At 34.6% G+C, this 21,559-nt stretch overlaps 2 protein-coding genes and 1 pseudogene across 2 annotated transcripts; all 3 read right to left on the reverse strand.

The window, feature by feature from the left end:
- Positions 1 to 747: 747 nt before the first annotated feature.
- LOC132043795 (subtilisin-like protease) lies at positions 748 to 3,548 on the reverse strand. Its single transcript, XM_059434260.1, has one exon. The coding sequence runs from the start codon at positions 3,166 to 3,168 to the stop codon at positions 943 to 945; it is 2,226 nt and encodes a 741-aa protein (XP_059290243.1). The 5' UTR covers positions 3,169 to 3,548; the 3' UTR covers positions 748 to 942.
- Positions 3,549 to 4,958: 1,410 nt separating this feature from the next.
- LOC132043776 (uncharacterized) lies at positions 4,959 to 9,618 on the reverse strand. Its single transcript, XM_059434247.1, has 8 exons — positions 9,487 to 9,618; positions 9,299 to 9,390; positions 7,469 to 7,607; positions 7,228 to 7,359; positions 6,952 to 7,101; positions 5,667 to 6,830; positions 5,392 to 5,561; positions 4,959 to 5,272 (listed from the first exon to the last, which is right to left on the reverse strand). Exons 1-8 carry the CDS (start codon positions 9,562 to 9,564, stop codon positions 5,119 to 5,121), a joined length of 2,079 nt encoding a protein of 692 aa, XP_059290230.1. The 5' UTR covers positions 9,565 to 9,618; the 3' UTR covers positions 4,959 to 5,118.
- Positions 9,619 to 15,173: 5,555 nt separating this feature from the next.
- Positions 15,174 to 17,431, reverse strand: LOC132043801 (subtilisin-like protease; annotated as a pseudogene).
- Positions 17,432 to 21,559: the final 4,128 nt, after the last annotated feature.

The raw sequence follows: 21,559 nt of genomic DNA on the forward strand, positions 1-21,559 counted from the left end.
TATAATATACATATAATACACATATACTATACATATAATATACATAATAAGTTTTGTATTTTTCAGCCATATTGGTAAATAATTTTGGTTGAACTGTACATATTGGTAAGTTTCCCTTCATTCATTAATGGCCATAAAAAGTTTCTCCAACACGGGAGGAGATGGTCCAATGCAACAAACTTATACGATTATTGCTTGACAAACTCAACTATCAACAAGGATTCCACCACAATGGTGCAACAGAACATGCAATTTTTATCGCATTTCATGCCTATGTTATAAAATTGGCCATTGTAGTTGCAGAAAAACAAAGTGTATACTACTTGGTACTCATGAACATGCAGCAATTATTCTACAAGGTATATAACAGCTCATCTTTAGGTTTTATATATCGTTTGTTCAATCATTTCATTTGTCTATCTTTCAAATTTCTATTGAATATTTGAATGATTTCTATTAGCAAAGAATCTGTTGTGACACTTATACCTGATATTTTTCCTTTTTGCTTCTAAAATCTTTTAATATGGATTACAAAATATAACTCGTGTGACCATAAGCAGAAGTAATTGCCTGATCATGATCAAAGATTAATTGGTAGTTCCTCTTAATTTCCTTTAACTGAGTGTTGAATCAATTTTCATTCATTCTCCATGCTTGAACTGTTAAAGATATTGGTCTATGTGCTAGATATATTTCAGATAACATGATGGCATAATATCAGAAGATTGTAGAATTCTTGATCTCCATTTTATTATTTTAGGATGATTAGGAAAGAGTAAAATCTTTAAAGTCTCATTAAATACAACATTTTTGTAGTTTTCAGCTATCCAGAATAGCTGCAACCTACTATTATTACAGAAACAAACATAAAGATTGCTAGTGTGCATGGGAAATGGCAATCACAAGTCCACTTCCGAAACATGTTATATCCCTTGTAGCCCCTTATTCCAATTTAACAGATATTGGACTTCTAACAACATACTTGTTAGAGATCCATGATATAGCTCCTTGAACAAAACGGTCGGTGATTTCATCCGTTTGGGTAAATGATACTGAATATGTCGCCTGTTGGTTCACCTGAGTGAAGACAAGTGTGGCGGGCTCGACAACTATATCAACTCCTTGGATTTGAGTGATGTTAGCTGCGTAAGTTGAGCTTGCATCACCAACGTTTGTAACTGTTCTTGTATAATTTTGAGTCTCGGGTCCAAGTATAATGGAGAAAGAAGGATAGTTCAGTTCTGCCTCAGATATACTTGATTGTAGCGAACACTTGACAGTGTGTTGCACAAGTAGCCCAATATCTTTTTCTTTGTAGCCTAGACCGCATAGATATTGGATGTAGTTCTCAACTTTGATGTCATAAATAAGTCCTGGATCACTTGCTTTTGATGGATTAACATGGCCGGCACCAATGGCAAAAACATCAGCAGGTAGATCCCTCTGATCAAGGATGGGTTTACCTTCAATGTTGAACTGATCAGCTGTGGTCATTATCGCGGATTTAATAGCAGCTGGCGACCAATCACGGTGAGCACTTTTAAGCAAAGCTGCAATGCCACTAAGGTGAGGACAAGACATTGAGGTTCCTGAGATGATATTAAATGTCAAATCAGTGCTGGTTTTGTTCTCCACCGAGACGGGCCATGCAGCAAGTATGTTCACTCCGGGACCCACAATGTCCGGTTTGACTATGCCTGGACTTGCCAAGTTAGGTCCCCTGGAGGAAAAAGATGATACAGATGGTGAAATCCTAAAGCCTATTCTAGTGCCTTTGAAAAGGATTCCTGCCGAGGGTGTCGAGGTTGAATTTATGTACACTTTAATCTTTTTTCCATCAGTATAACTCACATGTGTCGCGGGAATAACGTGAGGATCGGCGAATGTGCCATCTCCGTCAATTTCTAGATTGACAAGAATCATGGCAGCACCACCCGCATCCTTTACCGTTTGGCTTTTTTCAAGTCTTGCTACACCGCCACCTCTGTCACACACGACAACCTTGCCTTTGACATTGGTGTTATTTAGTGATCCTGATGAACAAAGTGCAGCCTCTTGATCGGACAAGCCAGGATATACCAAGGGCAATAAAGTATGAGGAAAATCTGCAGGCTGAAAAGCTGATTCACCATCGTATTCTTGTCCGTTTCCTAACAAAGCTGTTGCCATTATCTTCCTATCATGGGTGCTAGCGCCAACAGTGAGAATCCAAGGAGCCTCATTAGATAATGTAGAATTTAGTGGACCGTCATTACCAGCAGAAGCGCTCACGAAGATACCCTTTTGCATTGCAGCAAAAGCCCCAGTGGCAATATTATCTTCATAAAAAGGAGCGGAATATCCACCAATGGAGAGAGATAGCACATCAACACCATCGTCTATTGCAGCATCCAGTCCAGCCAATATATCAACATCTGAACAACCTTCTGTACACACCTTGTACATGGCAATGTGAGCAAGTGGCGCCATGCCGGCTGCTGTTCCATTGGCATTTCCAAACACATTTGCATCATCGACAAAGTTACCAGCTGCCGTACTTGAAGTATGTGTGCCATGGCCATCCAGATCAATAGGTGGATCACTTGAGCCTCCCACAAAATTCCTCGCACCAATGAGCTTCTTGTTACATGTCACATTTCCTGTGAACTCGCATTTCCCTTTCCATGTTGCCGGTGGAGGTGGCATGTTATCATCAGAAAAAGAAGGATGGCCCGGAGTAATCCCAGTGTCTAGAACTCCAATGATCACCCCTTCACCGTAATTTGATTCTTGCCAAAACCCATAATTTTGGTACAACCCCAAAAAGTTTGGAGTGTGCGTTGTATGCAAAGCCAAAATCTTCTCAACCCTCGCGGACACAAAACCATCTTTCTTTTTCATTGCTTTTACCTCCTCAGCTGACAATTTGGCTGCAAAGCCAACGGCCACATGGTGATAGGAGTGAATAATGCGTGATGGCACGTCCGTGCCAGCAAACTCTTCTGGTAAAAAGGAGTTGTAGTAGCTTTCTAGATCAGCTGAATTAGCCAGAACTCCGGCATCTGGCTTATTTACATTGACAAGGTAAGTTTGCAAATCGGAACGTCGAGCAATCGTCAAATGGAAACTCAACAATAAAGCAATAGAGAAGATAAAAGTGCAAATCATGGTTGATCTTTGTATCATCATACAACACTTAGAGAAGGTTTATTTTGGATGATTTGGACTTAAAAGGACAATGCTATATATATTATGAGCAGAGGAAAAAAGAAAGTGATAAACTAATATAGGAAAACAAAGACATAGGTAATTTCTAAGGGAGCCGGCTTAGGAATAAAGTTGTATTTGATTATTTATGGCAGAAACAGCATACGAAAATAGGAAGCAAACCAGAATATTGGATTTATGAGGAAACCATAATTGATATTATCGTCAAAGGAGATCATTCCTGTGTTTACGTAGCAAATATAATATTGGTAAAAGAATATTGGATATTTCTCAACACCAATATAGTCCAGCAGCATTTTCTAATTGCTGTATACCTGTATTCATAGTAAGTCATGCATTAGATCGTGGATTATTTATTTCATTGGTTGATTAACTTTGTTACTCTAGTATATTAACTTTGTATAGGATATGATTCTTGATTAAATATGGCTAAATACGAGTATTGATCTTTCCTAATGAGAGGACACTTCAAGAAAAGACGTACTGAACAATTAATATCATCATCATTCCCTCCGTACTTTCTAAATTGAAAATCCTTTAAGACTTTCCAGGGTTACTAATAAGGACAAGGAAGATGATGAATTTCTCATTTGTAAATCTTTAAAACTTTTACAGAATTTTGGTAAGAAAGTAATGATGATAATGTCTGTTACTAGTATGTCACTATTAGGGGTAATAAATTACGCGGGTGGTACTCAAAGTTGAGTAAATTTTTTCATTACAAAATAATTTAGTGACTTTGGTGCTTTTAAAAAGTGAAAGTGGAGTAACCATTCATGAACTAACTTTAGTATGTTGTTACATAAAATCCTATACGTAATGCGCTCCTTTAATTTATTTATTTTCTTTCTCAAACATGAAACAATCAAGCTATGAGGCTAATGGCATAATTTATTGTTTCATCCACATTTTCAAATAAATTAAATACACCTGGCTACTAATTAATTATGCCAGAAAGATAATAAACGTCAATTCATATGTCACAGTGCCGTCCTTATAAAACGAGATATCGATCTTCTCCAATATAGTTGTCATTGTTCTCTCATATGTTTTTTTTAATTTTTTTTTTTTAATTACATAGGGGTAGAGGAAGGGGAAATGGGGAAGGGGATTACAACGTGAGATTTGAACCTTCACCAATAAGGTGAAAGTTCAGAGCTACTAAGTCCCTACCTCTTATATATTTGAGCGCTTGAACTGAAGTTTATGGAAAATGAAGGTTAACGAATTCAGTAATAAAATTAGTGTACTCAACAGAAGCATACTAAAGTAATACTAAGATCTCTATTACTCTGTTAAACAAATTAAGGGGGGTGGGACTTACTAAGTTATGCTTCTTGGACACTTGTGTTCTTATTAATAGTTAAATCTAGCTTGCATAATCTTCCTAATTTACCAATAAGTTGAACCACATAGATAACACCAATAATCAATCGGATCAACATAGATAAGTCCGAGATCAATTGCTTTTGACGGGTTTACATGGCCTGCACAAAATAACTAGTAGTCCCTCCAAGGACATCATATAAAAAAAATGACGAAATATATAGTAAATAAATAGTACTGTACCTGCTGTATAGAGAAAATCAGTAATTAACGAATGAGTACACGATGCTGGTTTTCTATCATTACATGCTCTGGTTTCCCATCTCTACATATATTGAAGCCATTAATTCCTTTAACATTACATATAACTAATGGAAATAGCTATTTCCTTTTTTTTTTATCTTCTTTTAACGGCATAGAAAAACCTTTTAACAGCATAGAAAAACCTAAATAATTTACCATTCACCGTGCTACTAACGTATGAACTAAATCTCATGCTTATTCTATTGTAAAATAAAATGACATAGGCTTTAACTAACATATGAAAAACAGTCGTGCTTCTTACAAGTCTCACAGATGATGAATCTAATTCTTGAACTTGAGTTTTTCAGAAGGATAAACTTTATCTACTTGACGCCCATTTTGTCCATTCCCATATGAGAAATCTCTGCCACGTAACTTCTTACTTTGAGTTCGTCTATTGTCGGCTTCACTGCTTTCCTGTTTGTTTCTCCTACGACTGTTATGTAAATGGCACAAGATTTATGGTGACCAAATATGGGATAAATTGCTAATCAAACGGAGGAAAGGAAAAACAAATGAAATAGAGGAAAGTTCAAGAGTGTGTGAAATACAAACCTGAAATGCAGCAACAGATACAATACACCAACAAGTGCAGTGCCTCTAGCAACTGTTTTCAGCAATGGCCTCTGTCGATGTTTGTCTTTTAATTTACCAGCATCCGTTTCTTGACTTCCCTCTGAAGCATTTTGTTCCAACACATATGAAACTTTATGCGTTCTGTCACCCTATTTAACAAAAAATAAAAGGAAAAATGCCCATGTGATTGAAAGGTGAATTTTAAAGAAAAGTGAGTTGGGAGTTCAAGAAGATTCACAATGAAGAATACTTACATCATCTACTGGAAGTGTTGGTTCACACACTTCACTAGCATCACCTGAACCGTAGACAGAGCAGGAACAGGGTTGCCCCTTTTCAATATGTTCACAAGAAATAACAGAACTCCGATCCATGTTAACACCATCCAAAGTCACGGATGGTTCACATGAACTACTGACTACCTCAGAAACAAATTTCACATCACATCCTTCACTTATGTCAACTAAAGACACACTATTTCTACATGCAGTATCAAGACAAACGTTATCTTTACTTCTTGCAGCCTCCATATCTTCAGCTGGATCAAAGTAATTTGAGTTATTTCTGTGCGACGAAACAAATTTATCTGTACGAGGCTGTGCGGAAGCAGATAGCAATTCATCTGAACATGAATATGTGAGCTCATTGAGACTGGCAGAAATTCTAGGCTTTACTACAGAAGGTTCTTTAGTATCATGAAAAATGACTTCATTACTTGCAACATTCCATGCTTTATGACTTGCAGATGAATCCTTATGCTGACTATCAGGCTCATTTTCCAGCAAGGCACCAGATGTTTCTTGCGTTAAACATTCATCTGCATCAAATTGGTCATCAAAATCCAAAGCATGCACCCGACATAGTACAGAGCTCATGCTAGTGGTTGATGAAACTTCTGCATCTTCATTATCAGAAAATTTATTCTGATGTCCATTCCCTTCACTAGAAGACTCAATTGCCATAAAAAAGTTCAAAATATTTTCTTCACCTTCCCGCAATACAGGCATACTACCATCAGTTCCACCAATAACTGAATCTGAGAATGATAAGTAGTTAGAAATACAACTATCTTCCATTTCGTTATCATACATAGAATCTCCAACAACTGACTCATCATTTTCCACATTAAGGTCATTATAATCAAAGTGTATCCTATCGTTGGCAATAATATATTTCCCTCCATTTCCTCTAGAAGTTCTATGGTGGTCACGGGGACATGAGAGTACACTAATTTTCTCTCTTCCATTCTTGCTAGCAGCTGAATATTCGCCAAAAGAATTGTCTGCATCTGAATCTGCGGCATTATCATCTTCAAGCTGATTCATAGATGAGCAACAAGATTCTTCTCCCACAAACTTGCTCTCAGCCTCGTCAGACTCTGAATCATAGTTTGCTTCAGAACCTGTGATTTTATTTCTCTATAGCATACAGAAGGATACATTATTAGCATCTCTAAGATAAGAGCGTAAACATTTTTATTATAAGGAGAAAGAAAATAGTGTAATATTTCCTACTAATGGTGGGCGCATTTAACCATACCTCCGTAAGTTTTGATCTTCTTTCTTTATATGAGTAATAACCAGAAGAACTTGAAAGGCTGCTCTGTGAAGTCTCCAAGCTTCTTCGAATGCCACCCACCATATTTTTTGGCATGACTACCGTATAGGTCACCAAGTCGAAGTCAGGAACCTAAGGGATACAGACAGGTTTATAGCAGAAGTAAAGGAAGAACAAGAGTTCTATAGCAATCCAGAGAACAAAAGAAGCAGAAATTCTTCAGAAGGAAGTGAACAGTGTCTGCGAGAAGATTTTTACCTTCAATTGTTTGGAACGGGCCTTATTTGAGAGAGCCCTTAAGCAAATGCAAACTTTCCGAATGTTCTTTTTCTCAACGACATCTGATGGGGAGAAGAGATCAATACCATTTAATCCCAGTATTTTGCAGATCTGCCAAAACTAGGGATTACAAGGCTATCCCCTTTTGTCGGTCTCATTAAGGGTTAATAGCAGTATCGTTATTTTGCTGTCGAAATAGAGCCAAATCAGAAGAACTTACCTTCAAAAATGAGTCAACATTAGAGTAAGGCATATATCTCCCACTGCATCTTCGCGAACCAAGTGGTTCATACTTCAAATGTATTAGCTCTCCGCACTTTGCCAATAGCATATTCCATATTACTTTGGAGACTTCAAACCTACACAGGTTATCTCTTTCAAATGTCAAAATACAAGGCCACATCCCCCTGATAATCTGGTAAACTATAACATTTTTCAGACTATAAAGTGGTCTTATACTCCAGATTAGAAAAGATCAGAATGTACATCCAACAATAGGTCAAAGCAGCGGACAAAATAAGAGAAAGCAGTTTGAAAAGGTTTGGTCATGTCCTACAGAAGTTTTCAAATGTACCAATCCATATATGTGACATGATGGTCATTGGAGGTGTTAAAAGTGGTGAGTAGACCAAAAAGTTCATTGACAGAAGTTGTTCCAAAAGACATACGATCTTTTTTAGTTTATGCAGACTTGATTAAGATCATTAACACAATCAAAGTAAAATATCTATATAGGCAATACCAACAAACCGGAATTAAGATTCAATCATTGTTGGGCACTTAAAATTAGACCTGGAGTAGTTAGTAGTTCTTTAGTTTGATTGAGATTTCTATACTAGTGTAAGGATAAATGTGAGATTTAGAGAATTCCTAATTTAAGAACCAGTAACGGGTCTAAAAATAGAACGGAAATTAGATGAAGGATTGAATCCAACTACTTTGGAAGTAAGTCATGAATCTTTGCTGCATCATTGCAGCTTCGAGGGATCCTAAGTTTCCATACACTAAGAACCATACCTTATCAAAAAAAAAAAAACCATTGATTTTTAGGTGAAGTAATACAACGGCCGGTAGACCACAAGGAGCAAGGGCTAGTACAGGTCTAAGGGTTGATTAACCCATCTCTACACCACTTAGAATCTCAATTTCCAGAGGCATACAAAATGGTGGAAACGCAGCCCCTCCTTCGGGTAAAATGAATAAATAAATGCTAATGTCCCCCTTGTAGTTTCCTAATATTGGTAGTTGAAGGATTTAGGAAGCAAGAGAATGTTTCAACGCAACAAGGAGAACTTTAGGAACTTAAAAGGGTTTACTTTGTGTCATTTGGGCTTTTGAGATAAGGAAAAATAACCATTAGTATAGATAGTAGGCTAGGCTTGATAGAACATCAAGAATACACACTCTTCCAAGTGTACAGACGTGATTTTAATGCCATATTGGAGAATTAAAAGATTGATTTTTTATTTCTATATTGGTAGCTTAAAAAAGCTTGAAAGAAGTTTCAGTTTTGATTCCAAAACAAGAAAATATATAACAAAAGTAGGCGCAAAAGGAATACAAAGTCTCCATAATCAACGTGTTTGTTAGTTAGTTTATGCCCACTAAATGCAATTAAGCTTCTCCCTTATTAAACACAGCATTGATGAGCCAAAATGGATACACAAGCAAACATCAAATTAAGCTAAAAAAAAAGTGGAAAAGGAAAATGTAACAGTGTCAAAGTGCAAGAACTAGAACAATAAGGGGTCATTTGGTAGGTGTATCATAATAGTACTGAATAGGGTGTATTAGTAATACTAAGATTAGTTATGCTATTTTTTATCGACTGTTTAGCTTGTTGTATCAAATAAATAGTACTACTGAATAAGGTGTATTATTTTCTCTAATAGCTCCTACCAAACGACCCCTTATTAGTTACAGAGGGTGTACTGAAATCTATCATTCTTCTATAATGAAATACCTAAACAGTTGGAAAACCTCTATTTAGAAAGCAAAAAAAAAAAATGAAAATTTCTTCCTCAAATAAAATTAAGAGGGAAAAGCTTACAGAAGATCCCCATCGGCAAGCAAATCAGAAATATGTAGGTGTTCATCCAACCTCATGTTCAAAACTTCCCCAAGCCATATTCTTGTTTGTGTCTGAAATATACACGTCCTTTATCAACATAAAACACACTGACAGCCGAAAAACGAGAACAATAAAATTAACCACAAATATAATCTAGTGAATTTGACCTGCAAGAACACATCATCAAGTTTTCTGAAGTTAGATTCAGCTGAGGATTTTGAAGAATCGACACTGTAGCCCCCCATTTTTTATTTTTTTTCAATCACTATATTTTTCGTCCAATTGAATTTAGTTCCGAGTAATATTTACACTTGCATAACTTAAAAAGTGTAGCCTAGCTAGGTATTTGACATTAATGAGGAAATTTAATGTGAGGATGGCAGAGCAGACGCGTATGTATGTATGTGAGGGAAATTTAATTTTTGAATTTAGGGCTACAAAACTGAGTATTTTGTGGACTGTGTTTTACTTTTAGTTTTAGGTGTGTGTGTGTGTGTGTGTTGCAAGGTCAGACAAAAAGAAAGAGAAAATTTAGTCCCCCCAAATCTCGGGAATACACACACTTTTTGTTTTTTTCTTTCTCTCTTTCATTCCATACGCTACTTTCCTTTGTTTGAAAGTCAATTTTTTGCACGGATTGCCCTTCTTTCTTTCCATACGCGTTTTTTACTTTCCTTTAAAATTTTGAAAGTAGAAAACAAAATTTAATGAGACATTTTTTTTTTTTTTTTTTTTTAAACTTTTCACTTTTAGTTAAGCTTTAATTAAAAGATACCCCATAACGCATAGTTTGGGCTCAAGGAAAAATTTTTAAGGCAAAACTAAATTATTATAATTCCTTTAGTTTTTTTTTTTGACTTTGCCTTGGACATTTTTTTTTTTTTTTTTTTTAAACTTTTAAAGGCACACTTTAGTTAAGGCATGGGGATAAGGCACCATTACCCCCCGAACTATCCATTTTACGACACACTTACCTTTCCCCGGGCCCTATTACCCCCCTAAACTTATTTAAAACGGAATAATTACCCCCTAAACGCTTGATGTGGCAAAAGCGTGTGTTATTTAGTGAAAAATAAAAAAGGGGAAAACTTAATTTTTTTTTTCTTAAAAATAAAATGAAAATAAATCTATCCACATTTAGTTTTAAAAAAGGGTTTTCCACATGTTAAGAAAATATTATCAAAATTTTATAAAAATTCGGTTTTTTCACATTTTGGCAAGAAAAGCACTTTTCCGGATTTTATTTGAAAAATAAAAGTGTCCTAAGAAAATGAAATCATGAAAATCAAGATTTTTTAAGACATTTGAAAAAAATAATCAAGTTTCCAATTAAAGAAGGAGATCTTGTCAAGATTTTTAACAAATCCATTTTTCCATATTTAAAAAAAAAAATCATTTTTCAGTTTTTTTTTTCTTTTTCAAAAACGGGTTTAAAAAAAAACAAATTTTCAATTTTTTTTTTTTAAAAAGGGTTTTAAAAATCCTTTTTTTAAAAGAAAATTCAGCTTTTTAATCCATGTTTTTAGTTTTTTTTTTTTTTAAAATGGGTTTAAAAAAATCAAATTTTCAAATTAAAAAAAAAAAAGTGTTTTAAAACTCATTTATTTTTAATGAAAATTCAGTTTTTATTTTTATTTTAAAAAAAATTGACACGTGTGAAAAAAAAATTAAAAAAAAAGAAGAAAATAAATTTTAAAATGTCACTCTCCTATACGAGAGTGGGCATCACTTTTAGGGGGTAATTATTCCGTTTTAAATAAGTTTAGGGAGGTAATAGGAACGGAAAGGGGTGTGTCGTATTAGTATTTGACTTTTGGTTACATTACTTGTCTTAAGAAAAATTTTTAAAAAATATATGTATGCCCCCTAGGCATAACTTAGTTTTTCCTTAAAATTATCTCAGAGGGAGGCGTACTTTGCCTTGAGACATTTTTTTTTTTTTTTTTTAACTTTTAGTTAAGGCACTTTTATGCCTTAATTAAAAGTCCGCCCCATTTACAAGGCATAATTCTTAAGGAAAAGTTTTTGCCCCAAGGCAAAACTAAATTATGCCCCTAGACTTTGCCTTGAGACATTTTTTTTTTTTTTTAAACTTTTCAAGGCACACTTTTAGTTAAGGCATACTTTTGGTTATGCCTTAATTAAAACGCCCCATAAGGCATAGTGAGATAATAGTCAAAATCCCCAACGTTTGACCAAAATGCCAACTACACACCGAAGGTCCTATTACCCCCTTGGACAATTTTTTTCAATATTTTTCCAATATGACAACCCCAAATTATTTAGTGCTTGTCCACACGCGCCCGGCCCACGTGCCACATTATTTTTTATTAATTTCCCCCTTCCTCCATCCATTTACTCTCTTCTTCAAAAAAAAAAAAAATCTCTCAATTTTCCACACTCCATTTTCAGTATGAGGATCCAAAAACCCATACCCAATTCTCCTTCATCTTCATCAACATCATCATCATCATCATCTTCATTAGGAGTTGAAAAAAAAAAAATCACACCAACTTCCTCAAATTTGATCCAAAAAAACCCAAATGTGAAAGAAAGCTTCCTAATAGCAAGTAGAACAAAGTTCATCCATTAATTTGATCAAAATTAAGAATTTAAAAGAAACCCACTTAGTGTTCTTCATATCTTCAAATTATTAATTTTTCCCAAATTCAAAAATTAGTGCTTAGCTTAAACAACTCCAACCAAGCAACAAGTAGCAACTCCAAACAAGCAACTTTCAATCAGATTTTCTTTAACAAGATTAGATTTTCAAGTATTTTCGGTTTTTTTTTTCGATTTTTTTTTTTTTGAATTTGATTTGGGAAAAAAATTCAAATGTGAAAGGAAGCTTCCTAACACCAAGTAGAACAAATTTCATCCATTAATTTGATCAAACAATCAAGAATTTAAAGAAACCCATGGTGTTCTTCATAGCTTTCTTCAAATTCCTAACAATGGAGTTTAGTTTTCTCCCTAAATCAAAGAATTAGTGCTTAAACAACTCCAACCAAGCAACAAGTAGCAACTCCAAACAAGCAACTTTCAAATTTTCTTTAACAAGATTAGATTTTCAAATTTTCGTTTTTTTTTTCATTTTTTTTTTATTCTTGGGAAAAATATTATAAGAATAATCACTATCCTAGCTCTAAATTTATAATGAGTATTATTTTGAAAATAATAAATTTAAATTTATCTATGTGGCATCTATGTGGTACGGTCATTGGCATTTTAAAACACAATGCTTTTTTTATTGAAAACGCTCTCTTGTCCACAGCATTTTAATACCGAAAAAAAATTATCCAGGGGGTAATAGGTCCAACGCAAAGGTTAGGTGATTTTGGTCAAATATTTTGACTATTATCTCGGGCATAGTTTTAAGGAAAAGTTTTGCTCCATAAGGCATAACTAAACTATGTCTTGAGTGAAAAGTTATGCCCTCCGCATAACTTTAGTTTTTCCTTAAGTTAGTTGGGAGCCGAACTCATGCGAAATTATTTCTTTATTTTATGCTTGAGCGGGGTTCGAACCCAAAACGGGTATCCAAGCTAAGGGCAAAACTTAAAGACCACAAATACGAAGGGCAAAATTTAAAGAGTATTATGAGGGGCAAAATTTAAAGACAACTGCGAATTGCCCTTTGAAAGTAGACAAAATTTAGAGCCCGTTTGGATTGACTTATAAGTTATTTTTAATATGCCACCTTAAAGTCATTTTACAATATAAAATAAGCCCAAAAAATAATTGGGCCAATTTGACTTAGTTTATCTATATCACTTATAAGCTCGAAAACAACTTATGTTTTTAAAAAAAATAAGTTAGCCTACCCCAACTTATTTTTTTTTACTTTATGTTCGTTTCCCTTATAAATCGCTTATTTTAAGTCCATCCAAATGGTGCTCTTAATGTCTAGCTTTCGATTTAAGATTATAATTCCTTTTTTTTGAGGTCTTTATTTTGATGCACTCCCTCCATTCACTTTTACATATCCACTTTAGACTTTTTACACTATTTAAAAAATAATAAATAAAATGTATAATTTACTAATATATCTATATTAATTAGTGCATATTTTTGTTAAATTTCAAAAATGATTTTTTTAATACTATGGATAAAATAGAAAAAAATAAATTGTCTTATCTTGATATGCTAAAAGTGATAAGTAAAAGTGAAAATCTATTTTTGAAATATTGGACAAGTAAGAGTGAACGGAGGGAGTATTAGTATTTGAACATTACTTGTCCACATTATTAAAAATATATGTTCTAAATTACTCTCTCTGTTCACTTTTACTTGTTCAGTATTCCAAAAAATAGATTTTCACTTTTACTTGTCACTTTTAACATATCAAGATAAGGCAAGTTTATTTTTCCTGTTTGACCTATAGTATTAATTACTCACTTCAAAGCATTCTTCAAATCCAATAAAAATATGTACCAATTAATATGGATACATTGGTAAATTATGCACTTCATTTATTATTTCTTAAACAATGTGAAAAGTCAAAAGTGGATAAGTAAAAGTGAACGGAGGGAGTACTTGTCAATTTATAAAACCAAAATAGAATTAATTAAAAAAATTCCATTTTACTCTTAATATTAAGTGTTCTTGAAAATAATAAATATTGATTAGAGTGTAATTTATTGAAAAGAGATAAGTGTAAAGTAGTGAAAATACATCTTTTATTTATGACAGGGACGTGTAAAGATGAATTTGTTAAAACAATGTAGATAATGTTATATATATTTGTTCAATGTAAAATTACTATTGAGGTGGATCTTTGACCATGTTTTCCGTACATTTTTTCGAAATTATTTGAATTATAAATTGTCACGATTTATAGTACTTTGTACAAACTTGAAAGGTATAAAGTTTGATCCTCGTACTCCGAAAAAGTTTACATAAATTAAAACGGAGGGAGTATATGTGAAATGAGTAATTGAAAGTTCTAAAGAAAGTACAAGATGAATGACTTGATTTTGTTCAATGTAAAATTATTATGGATAATCCGAAGTTTGGACAACTAAATTTATTTAGGCAGGTATGATATGTAATGAGAGAAATCTTGACGTAATTCGTTGTCAACGGGTGATATGATTGTATATAATATAATACTTTCTTATAGATATAGATGATGTTCTTGATTACGTAGAGCTATCTGATGTTTTGGTTCATGTTATGGACCATAATTTTTAGAATTTTGACCGCATCTCAAATCTTTTGTCGGTTCATCATGGCATAGCTAATGAAATTTAGATGATTAATATAACAAACTTAGCCAAGAAACAGATTTTGTATAGGGCAAAGGAAGGAAGAGTGTACCCTTACCAAAGTACATGTTAAGTTATTTCTTTCATTGATTTTCTAAAGAGCTTTTTTAGACTTTACTGAACGATCTTACATCTGATCCACTTACGATGACAAAAAATTATATGCTATAAAATTGAAAAGGACAGAATTATTGTTATTTAAAATCACGAAGTAAGAGAACCAACATGGAAACATCCTTTGACCACAAATATGATGAAAATAATATTATAACAACTGATTAAAATTAACGTAGGAATAAATCAATTGGAAAGTCCACTAGGTGTAGACGTGTAGTAATTATCAGAAAACGAGCTTCTTTAACATGGAAAAAAGAAAAATTTACTTGGGTTTTTAGTTAGAGCTGAACAGCACACCGAACCAAAAAAGCATACTTTTATGAGGAAAAGGGAGGTTCTTGATAACAGAACAGAAAATGGACTAAGTAATTTGACATTTTAGTGTCTACTTATATAGTGTAGTAAAATATGAGTAAATGCTATGTATAAATTTTACTCCTGTAAGGCTGTAACAGTAGAAGCGTATGTTGTTTGGTTTGATGTGGTTACAATTTTAGAGTAAGATATCCCCTTACTCCAATTTAACAGAGATTGGGCTTCTAACAACATACTTCTTAGAGATCCATGATATAGCTCCTTGAACAAAACGGCCGGTGATGCTACCTATTTGGGTAAAGGAAACTGAATAAGTTGCCTGTTGGTTCACCTTGGTGAAAACAAGCGTGGTTGGCTCGACAACTATATGGACTCCTTCAATTTGAGTGATGTTGACAACGTAAGTTGAGCTTGCATCGCCAACATTTGTAACTGTTCTTGTATAATTTTGTGTCTGTGGTCCAAGTATAATAGAGAAAGATGGATAGTTTAGTTCTGCCTCAGGTATGCTTGATTGTAGCGAGCACTTGACAGTTTGTTGCACAATGAACCCAATCTGTTTCTATGTATAGCCAAGACCGCATAGATATTGGATATAATTCTGCGGTTGGATGTCATAAATAAGACCTGGATCACTTGCTCTTGATGGATTTACATGACCGGCACCAAACGAGAAGATATCAGCAGGCATTTTCTTCTGATCAGGGATGGGTTGACCTTCGAGGTTGAATGATCAGCTGTAGTCATTATTGCGGATTTAATAGTAGCTGGTGACCAATCAGGGTGTGCACTTTTAAGCAAAGCCACAATGCCACTAAGGTGAGGACAGGATATTGAGGTACCTGAGACAATGTCAAATGCCAAATCGGTGCCAGTTTTGTTCTCCGCTGAAACGTGCGTTGCTGCAAGGATGTTCACTCCAGGACCGATAATATCTGGTTTGACTATTCCTGGACTTATCAAGCTGGGGCCCCGAGAAGAAAACGATGCTACAGATGGTGCACTCTTAAAACCTATGCTAGTACCTTTGAAACTGATTCTTGCTAAAGGCGTTGAGGTTGAGTTTATGTAGGTTTTAATCATTTCTCTGGCACTATAACCCACATTTGTCGTAGCAAGGACATCAATGTAAGCTAACGTGCCATCTCCATCAATCTCTAGATTGACAAGAACCATGGCGGCCCCACCAGCATCCTTTACTGTCTGCCCTTTCTCAAGTCTGGCTACATGACCACCACTTTTGTTACACACGACAACCTTGCCTTTGACATCAGTGCTATTCAATGATCCGGATGAACATAGTGCGGCCTCTTGATTTAACAAGCCAGGGTATACCAAGGGCAATAAGGTATTATGAGGGAAGTCCGTGGGGTGAAAAATTGATTCACCATCATATTCTTGTCCATTCCCTAGCACAACTGTTGCCACCATCTTCCTATCATGGGTGCTTGCGCCAACTGTGAGAATCCAAGGGGCTACATTTGATAATGTAGTACTAAGTGGACCATCGTTACCAGCAGAAGCGCTCATGAAAATACCCTTTTGGATTGCAGCAAAAGCACCAATGGCCATACCATCATCATAAAAGGGAGCAGTATATCCACCAACGGAGAGAGAAAGCACATCAACACCATCGTCAATTGCAGCATCGATTGCAGCCAATGTGTCAACATCCGAACAACCAGAGTCCCAACACACCTTGTACATGGCAATGTGAGCAAGAGGGGCCATGCCGGCTGCTGTGCCATTGGCATTGCCAAACACATTTGCATCATCAACAAAATTTCCAGCAGCTACGCTTGATGTAAGGGTGCCATGGCCACCTTCTTCAAATGGTGAATTAGTTGAACTTCCCACAAAATTCCTCGCACCGATGAGCTTTTTGTTACACGTTATGTTCCCTGTGAATTCACATTTGCTGCCGGTGGAGGTGTCATATTATAATCACTAAAAGATGGATGGCCTGGATTAATCCCAGTGTCTAGAAGCCCAATGATCACACCCTTACCATAATTTGACTCTTTCCATATTTTGGTAAAACCCCATATTTTGATACAACCCCAAGAATTTTGGAGTATGTGTTGTATGCGAAGCCAAAATCTTCTCAAGCCTTGCCATCAGAAAACCATCTTTTTTTTCCATTTCTTTTACCTCCTCAGCTGACAATCTTGCTGCAAAGCCAATGGCCACATGATGATATGAGTGAATAATTCGCGATGGCTCCTCTAAACCAGCAATGGCTACCGGTTAAAAAGGAATTATAATAGCTTTCCAGATTAGCTGAATTAGCCACTGCTTGCACATCCGGCTTATTTACGTGAACAAGGTAAGTTTGCAAATCAGTCTGAGGTTGAGCAATAGTCAAATGAAAACTCAGCAAGAAAGCAATCGAAAAGATAACAATGCAAGTCATGGTTGGTCTTTCTACCATTATATACAACACCTAGTAAGGAACAGGCTATTTATACTATGAGTTGAGGGAACAAGGATATGATAAACCCAGGCAGGGAAACCAAAACAGAGCTTTCTAATACAACCGGCGTACTAACAGAATTGTTGTATTTTAGGATAAAGGGAGAAACATCATAAGAAGGTAGGAAGTAAACTAGAATGTTGGACCTTTTCAGGAGACCATAATTGTATTATTTAATTCATCGGTTGATTATATTATTAGCTCAATCCTAATCATCTGGAAGCAGAAACTGAGGATTAAAAACGGAATAATTGAATCCTATTTGATGAAATACAATCCTTTAAATTTCTCTCGTCTTTCTTTTTCATTCACAAACATGAACTGCAACAAAACTATGAGGCTTATTTTCTAGTAGATGGAGGCTACAAAATGTCATATATAGTTTCAGCCACATTCTTAAATAAATCAAATATTTCTAATCTAGCTACTAATTATACCAAAAAAATAACAATAATAGTAACGTAAAGATTTTATATATAACAGATGAATAGTAACTAAAATCCAACGAACAAAATCCATATATCAAAGCTTAACATTATTGGAAGAAAAAAAAACTAATCATTCATGGGAACTCCTAGCTAGTTGTCTTTGTTTACCCCGAATTCGGATAATCAATTAAATTTGTGAGTAGGTATATTTTCTCGGGTTTTTTTGGGTTGTTTGGATACGTTTTGGTTTTTTTAAGTCCTCAATCTATTCGATGAAAAATATCTATATAGGTATGATACAAAATGTGAAGAATGACAATTAAAATATTCAACAAAGCTAATATAATTGGTTAAAATAAATATCTAATTAACATAGCCATAAAAGAAAATGACCATAATTAAAAATACTTGATTAGATAGATTTAGGATATGAACAAAATGAACAAAAACTGTATTGAGAGAGAGATTTGTATATATTTGCTAATACAAAGTGTTCTTTTTGTCCCTTGGAGTAAGGGATCATATTTATATGCAATATGCTAATAGATAAAAAATTACGAAAAAAAATTTCCAATTCATTATTGTCAAATAAAATAATGGTACAAATTGGATTTCTTGGGATTAGACCAATTAGTGTTGAGTTGGTTTTGGTTTGGACTTTATGGCAAGACGTTACTAACGCCATAGGATTATAAAACTTATTGACAGAAATTCTAAGTTCAAGCTTGAATAATATGATAATAGATAAAAAATTACCACTAAAAAAATTTGCCAATTTCATAAATGTGCTTTACAAATAAATATTTTTTTATTGTATAAAATGTTATGAGTGAATTATTTTTGGCCTTGACCGTCTGTCGGCGATAAAGGTGGTGGACCAAATGGTGTCCTTTAGTCCCTCCCTTGAAAGGTGGAAAATGACTTTCCTCAATTTTTTTTTTTCCAATATATCGCGCACGTTCCTCTCTTCCTTCCTGGCCCAATTTTTAGTAAATATTTTTTTCGGTTTACTCGGTTATATCCGGTTTACCGATCTTCTATTGTTGTCTTTACACTCAAAGAAGATTATAGTACCTGGCCTTAAGTGAAGCTGGTCCTCGGGCGGCCGGACAATGGCAAACGTCAATTTACATGTCAAATTTTTATCCACCAATTATTTGATTGTTGGTTTTGCACTCTTGTAAATAAAGGTGATAGTATCTATTTTGTATGTTAATTAAGATTTATAAGAGTATGAGTGAATTATTTTTTGGGATACTTGTATTCTTCATGTAATTTGAATTGTATAGATAGCGTGCATAACTCAGTTGATGGGATATCAAATGCGTTTGGTACGAGGGAAAATTAATCATTTTCTAGTGTTTGGTTGTCAAGAAACTTGTTCCACGGGAAGGTGGAAAATGACTTTCCTCAATTTTAGACTTTTTACTTCACAGCTATCTCCGCTCTTAACTTCATATCATTACTCCAACCAACACTATTATCAATTTTTAGTAAATATGTTTTTTTGTAGCTATTTTTAGTCCAAGGGACGGGAAGCCCAATTACTCAATCTTCTATTGCTGTATCAATTTCAGTCAAAGAATCACTTTTGAAGCAATTGAATCTAGAAACACATTGTAAATGACATGACGAGAAACAGGGGCGACATCTTTTTCATTTGCTACTTGTAAGAATATAATCAGCTATTTAATAGGCTCGACATAATGCTGAATTTGGAGTAATTTCACGTAAACTTCAGAAATATACTCGAAAGTCAACTTTACATTATGAATTGGTGTCCTTCTATTACACTCCCTCCCTCCTATATTACTTGTCCATTTTCCCTTTTACACGCCCTTAAGAACTCATAAATAAAAGTATATTTTTACTACATCACTCTTATCTATATTTTTACTACATCACCCTTATCTCTCTCCAATTAATTGCACTCTAATCAATATTGATTACTTTTAAAACAATTAATGTTAAGGCCAAAGTAGGAAAAACTTAATTAATTCCATTTTGATTTTGTAAATGGATAAGTATTTGGGGACGTATATTTATATTAAGCCAAAAAAGTATTGATAGAAAAATGCCAACCACAAATCTATGAGTCAACTTGGCTTTTGCATCATGGCCAACTAAAATATTCATTTTGAATTATTGCCTTCATGTTTCTTCTTTATTAGTTTTTCTCCCTTTCAGCTTAAACATATATTCTCCATACTAATTTATTTGCCTTATTTTGACTAAGCACAATTCTTCTGATTGAGAACCGTTTAAAATATGAATTGCTTAATATTTACTGAAAAATATTCGGTGTAATATTTCCTTTTTGTATTGTTGAGTAATAGAACATGAATATAATTGTATTGACAAGAGTGAAAAAAGACAACATAACAGTAGTTTTTATTGCAAATGAAAAGGAAGAAAACAGAAGAAGAAGAAGAAGATAAATTTATATTGAAAATGGATGCAAATGAAAAATCTTGATCAGTGCATCATTTGAGAGATCAGCTCCTTCATTTGATTTTTCAAACACAGAAGGATCGAACACATTGGGCTCCTAACAATGTGTTTTTAGAAATCCATCTGAGAGATGATTAAAAATGGTATTTGGTCTAGCAGCCAAAGGTGTAAATGTCACTTGATAGCTCAATTTTGTTTCACCTTTGAAAAAAACAAGTGTAGTTGGTTCAACTTTCACATCAACGCCTTTGGCGGTGAATCAATTTCAACACCGTATGCTTTGAGTTGGCTTGTCCACGTTCGTGATTCTTGAATATACTTGAGAGTTGAGTTGAATCGACTTGAATCGAAAACGATGGATAATTTAGTTGACCATCTAAGATGCTTGTTATCTCAACAATTATAAGTTCTAAAAAAAAAACTTGTCCGTCCGTATAATTCAAACCGCATAAATAAGGTGCCAGACTATGGTTCTATGTCATATATCAAGCCAGGATCATTTGCCTTTGATCATTAACGTGGCCTGCACCCGTGCAAAGACATTTGTCAAGGTACATTTCATCCTCGATTTTGGATCCTAGGTTTAAGACAAGACCATTGTCATAATTATGACTTAAATGAAGAGACCAATCAGGGTGAGCACTTTTTTTAGCGCCGCAAACCATGAGTTTGAGGACAAGACATCGAGGTACTTGAGAAATGTTAAACCGGAGTTGGTGTTCGTGTTGTTCTCAAGGAAATATGCCAAGCTGCTAGAATGTTAACATTTGGACCAATAATATCCGGTTTTAGAATTTAGACTTGCAAAATTTGGACCCCCGGATGAAAATGCAGCAACCACTCGGAGCACGATCATCTCCGATTTGGTTCCCTCGAACACGATTGTTGGGTAGGGGTTGTTGTAGAGAATGACTCTTTGGATTTTCAACCTTCATAGGTAATGTGTGTGGATTCATGTGCCTTGCCAATGTTGTGTTCTGGACGTTGATTCATAAGAATCATGGCAAATACCACCAGCCGCCTTCACACTATTCCTTATATAATTCGTGTCGTATTACCTGCAGACTCACACAACACTATCTTTCCCGTTACATTCATTTTGTTCAACAAAGCAGAAATTTTAATGTCACGTTAGGTAAGAGCATTGCTTCTAGGATAGACAAGAGGCAACAGTGTTGAAGGAAAGTCA

The sequence above is a fragment of the Lycium ferocissimum genome, unplaced genomic scaffold, assembly GCF_029784015.1.
Source record: "Lycium ferocissimum isolate CSIRO_LF1 unplaced genomic scaffold, AGI_CSIRO_Lferr_CH_V1 ctg285, whole genome shotgun sequence".
Classification (NCBI taxonomy): domain Eukaryota; kingdom Viridiplantae; phylum Streptophyta; class Magnoliopsida; order Solanales; family Solanaceae; genus Lycium; species Lycium ferocissimum.

What these genes read in the sequence shown, in the direction of transcription:
- LOC132043795 (XM_059434260.1), bottom strand. Translation starts at nt 3,168, where the DNA reads ATGATGATACAAAGATCAACCATGATTTGCACTTTTATCTTCTCTATT.
- LOC132043776 (XM_059434247.1), bottom strand. Translation starts at nt 9,564, where the DNA reads ATGGGGGGCTACAGTGTCGATTCTTCAAAATCCTCAGCTGAATCTAAC. An exon ending in GAAGATCAAAACTTACGGAG is followed by an intron (nt 6,831 to 6,951) that starts GTATGGTTAAAT and finishes TGTATGCTATAG; the next exon opens with AGAAATAAAATCACAGGTTC. An exon ending in TATCTGTTGCTGCATTTCAG is followed by an intron (nt 5,273 to 5,391) that starts GTTTGTATTTCA and finishes TTTACATAACAG; the next exon opens with TCGTAGGAGAAACAAACAGG.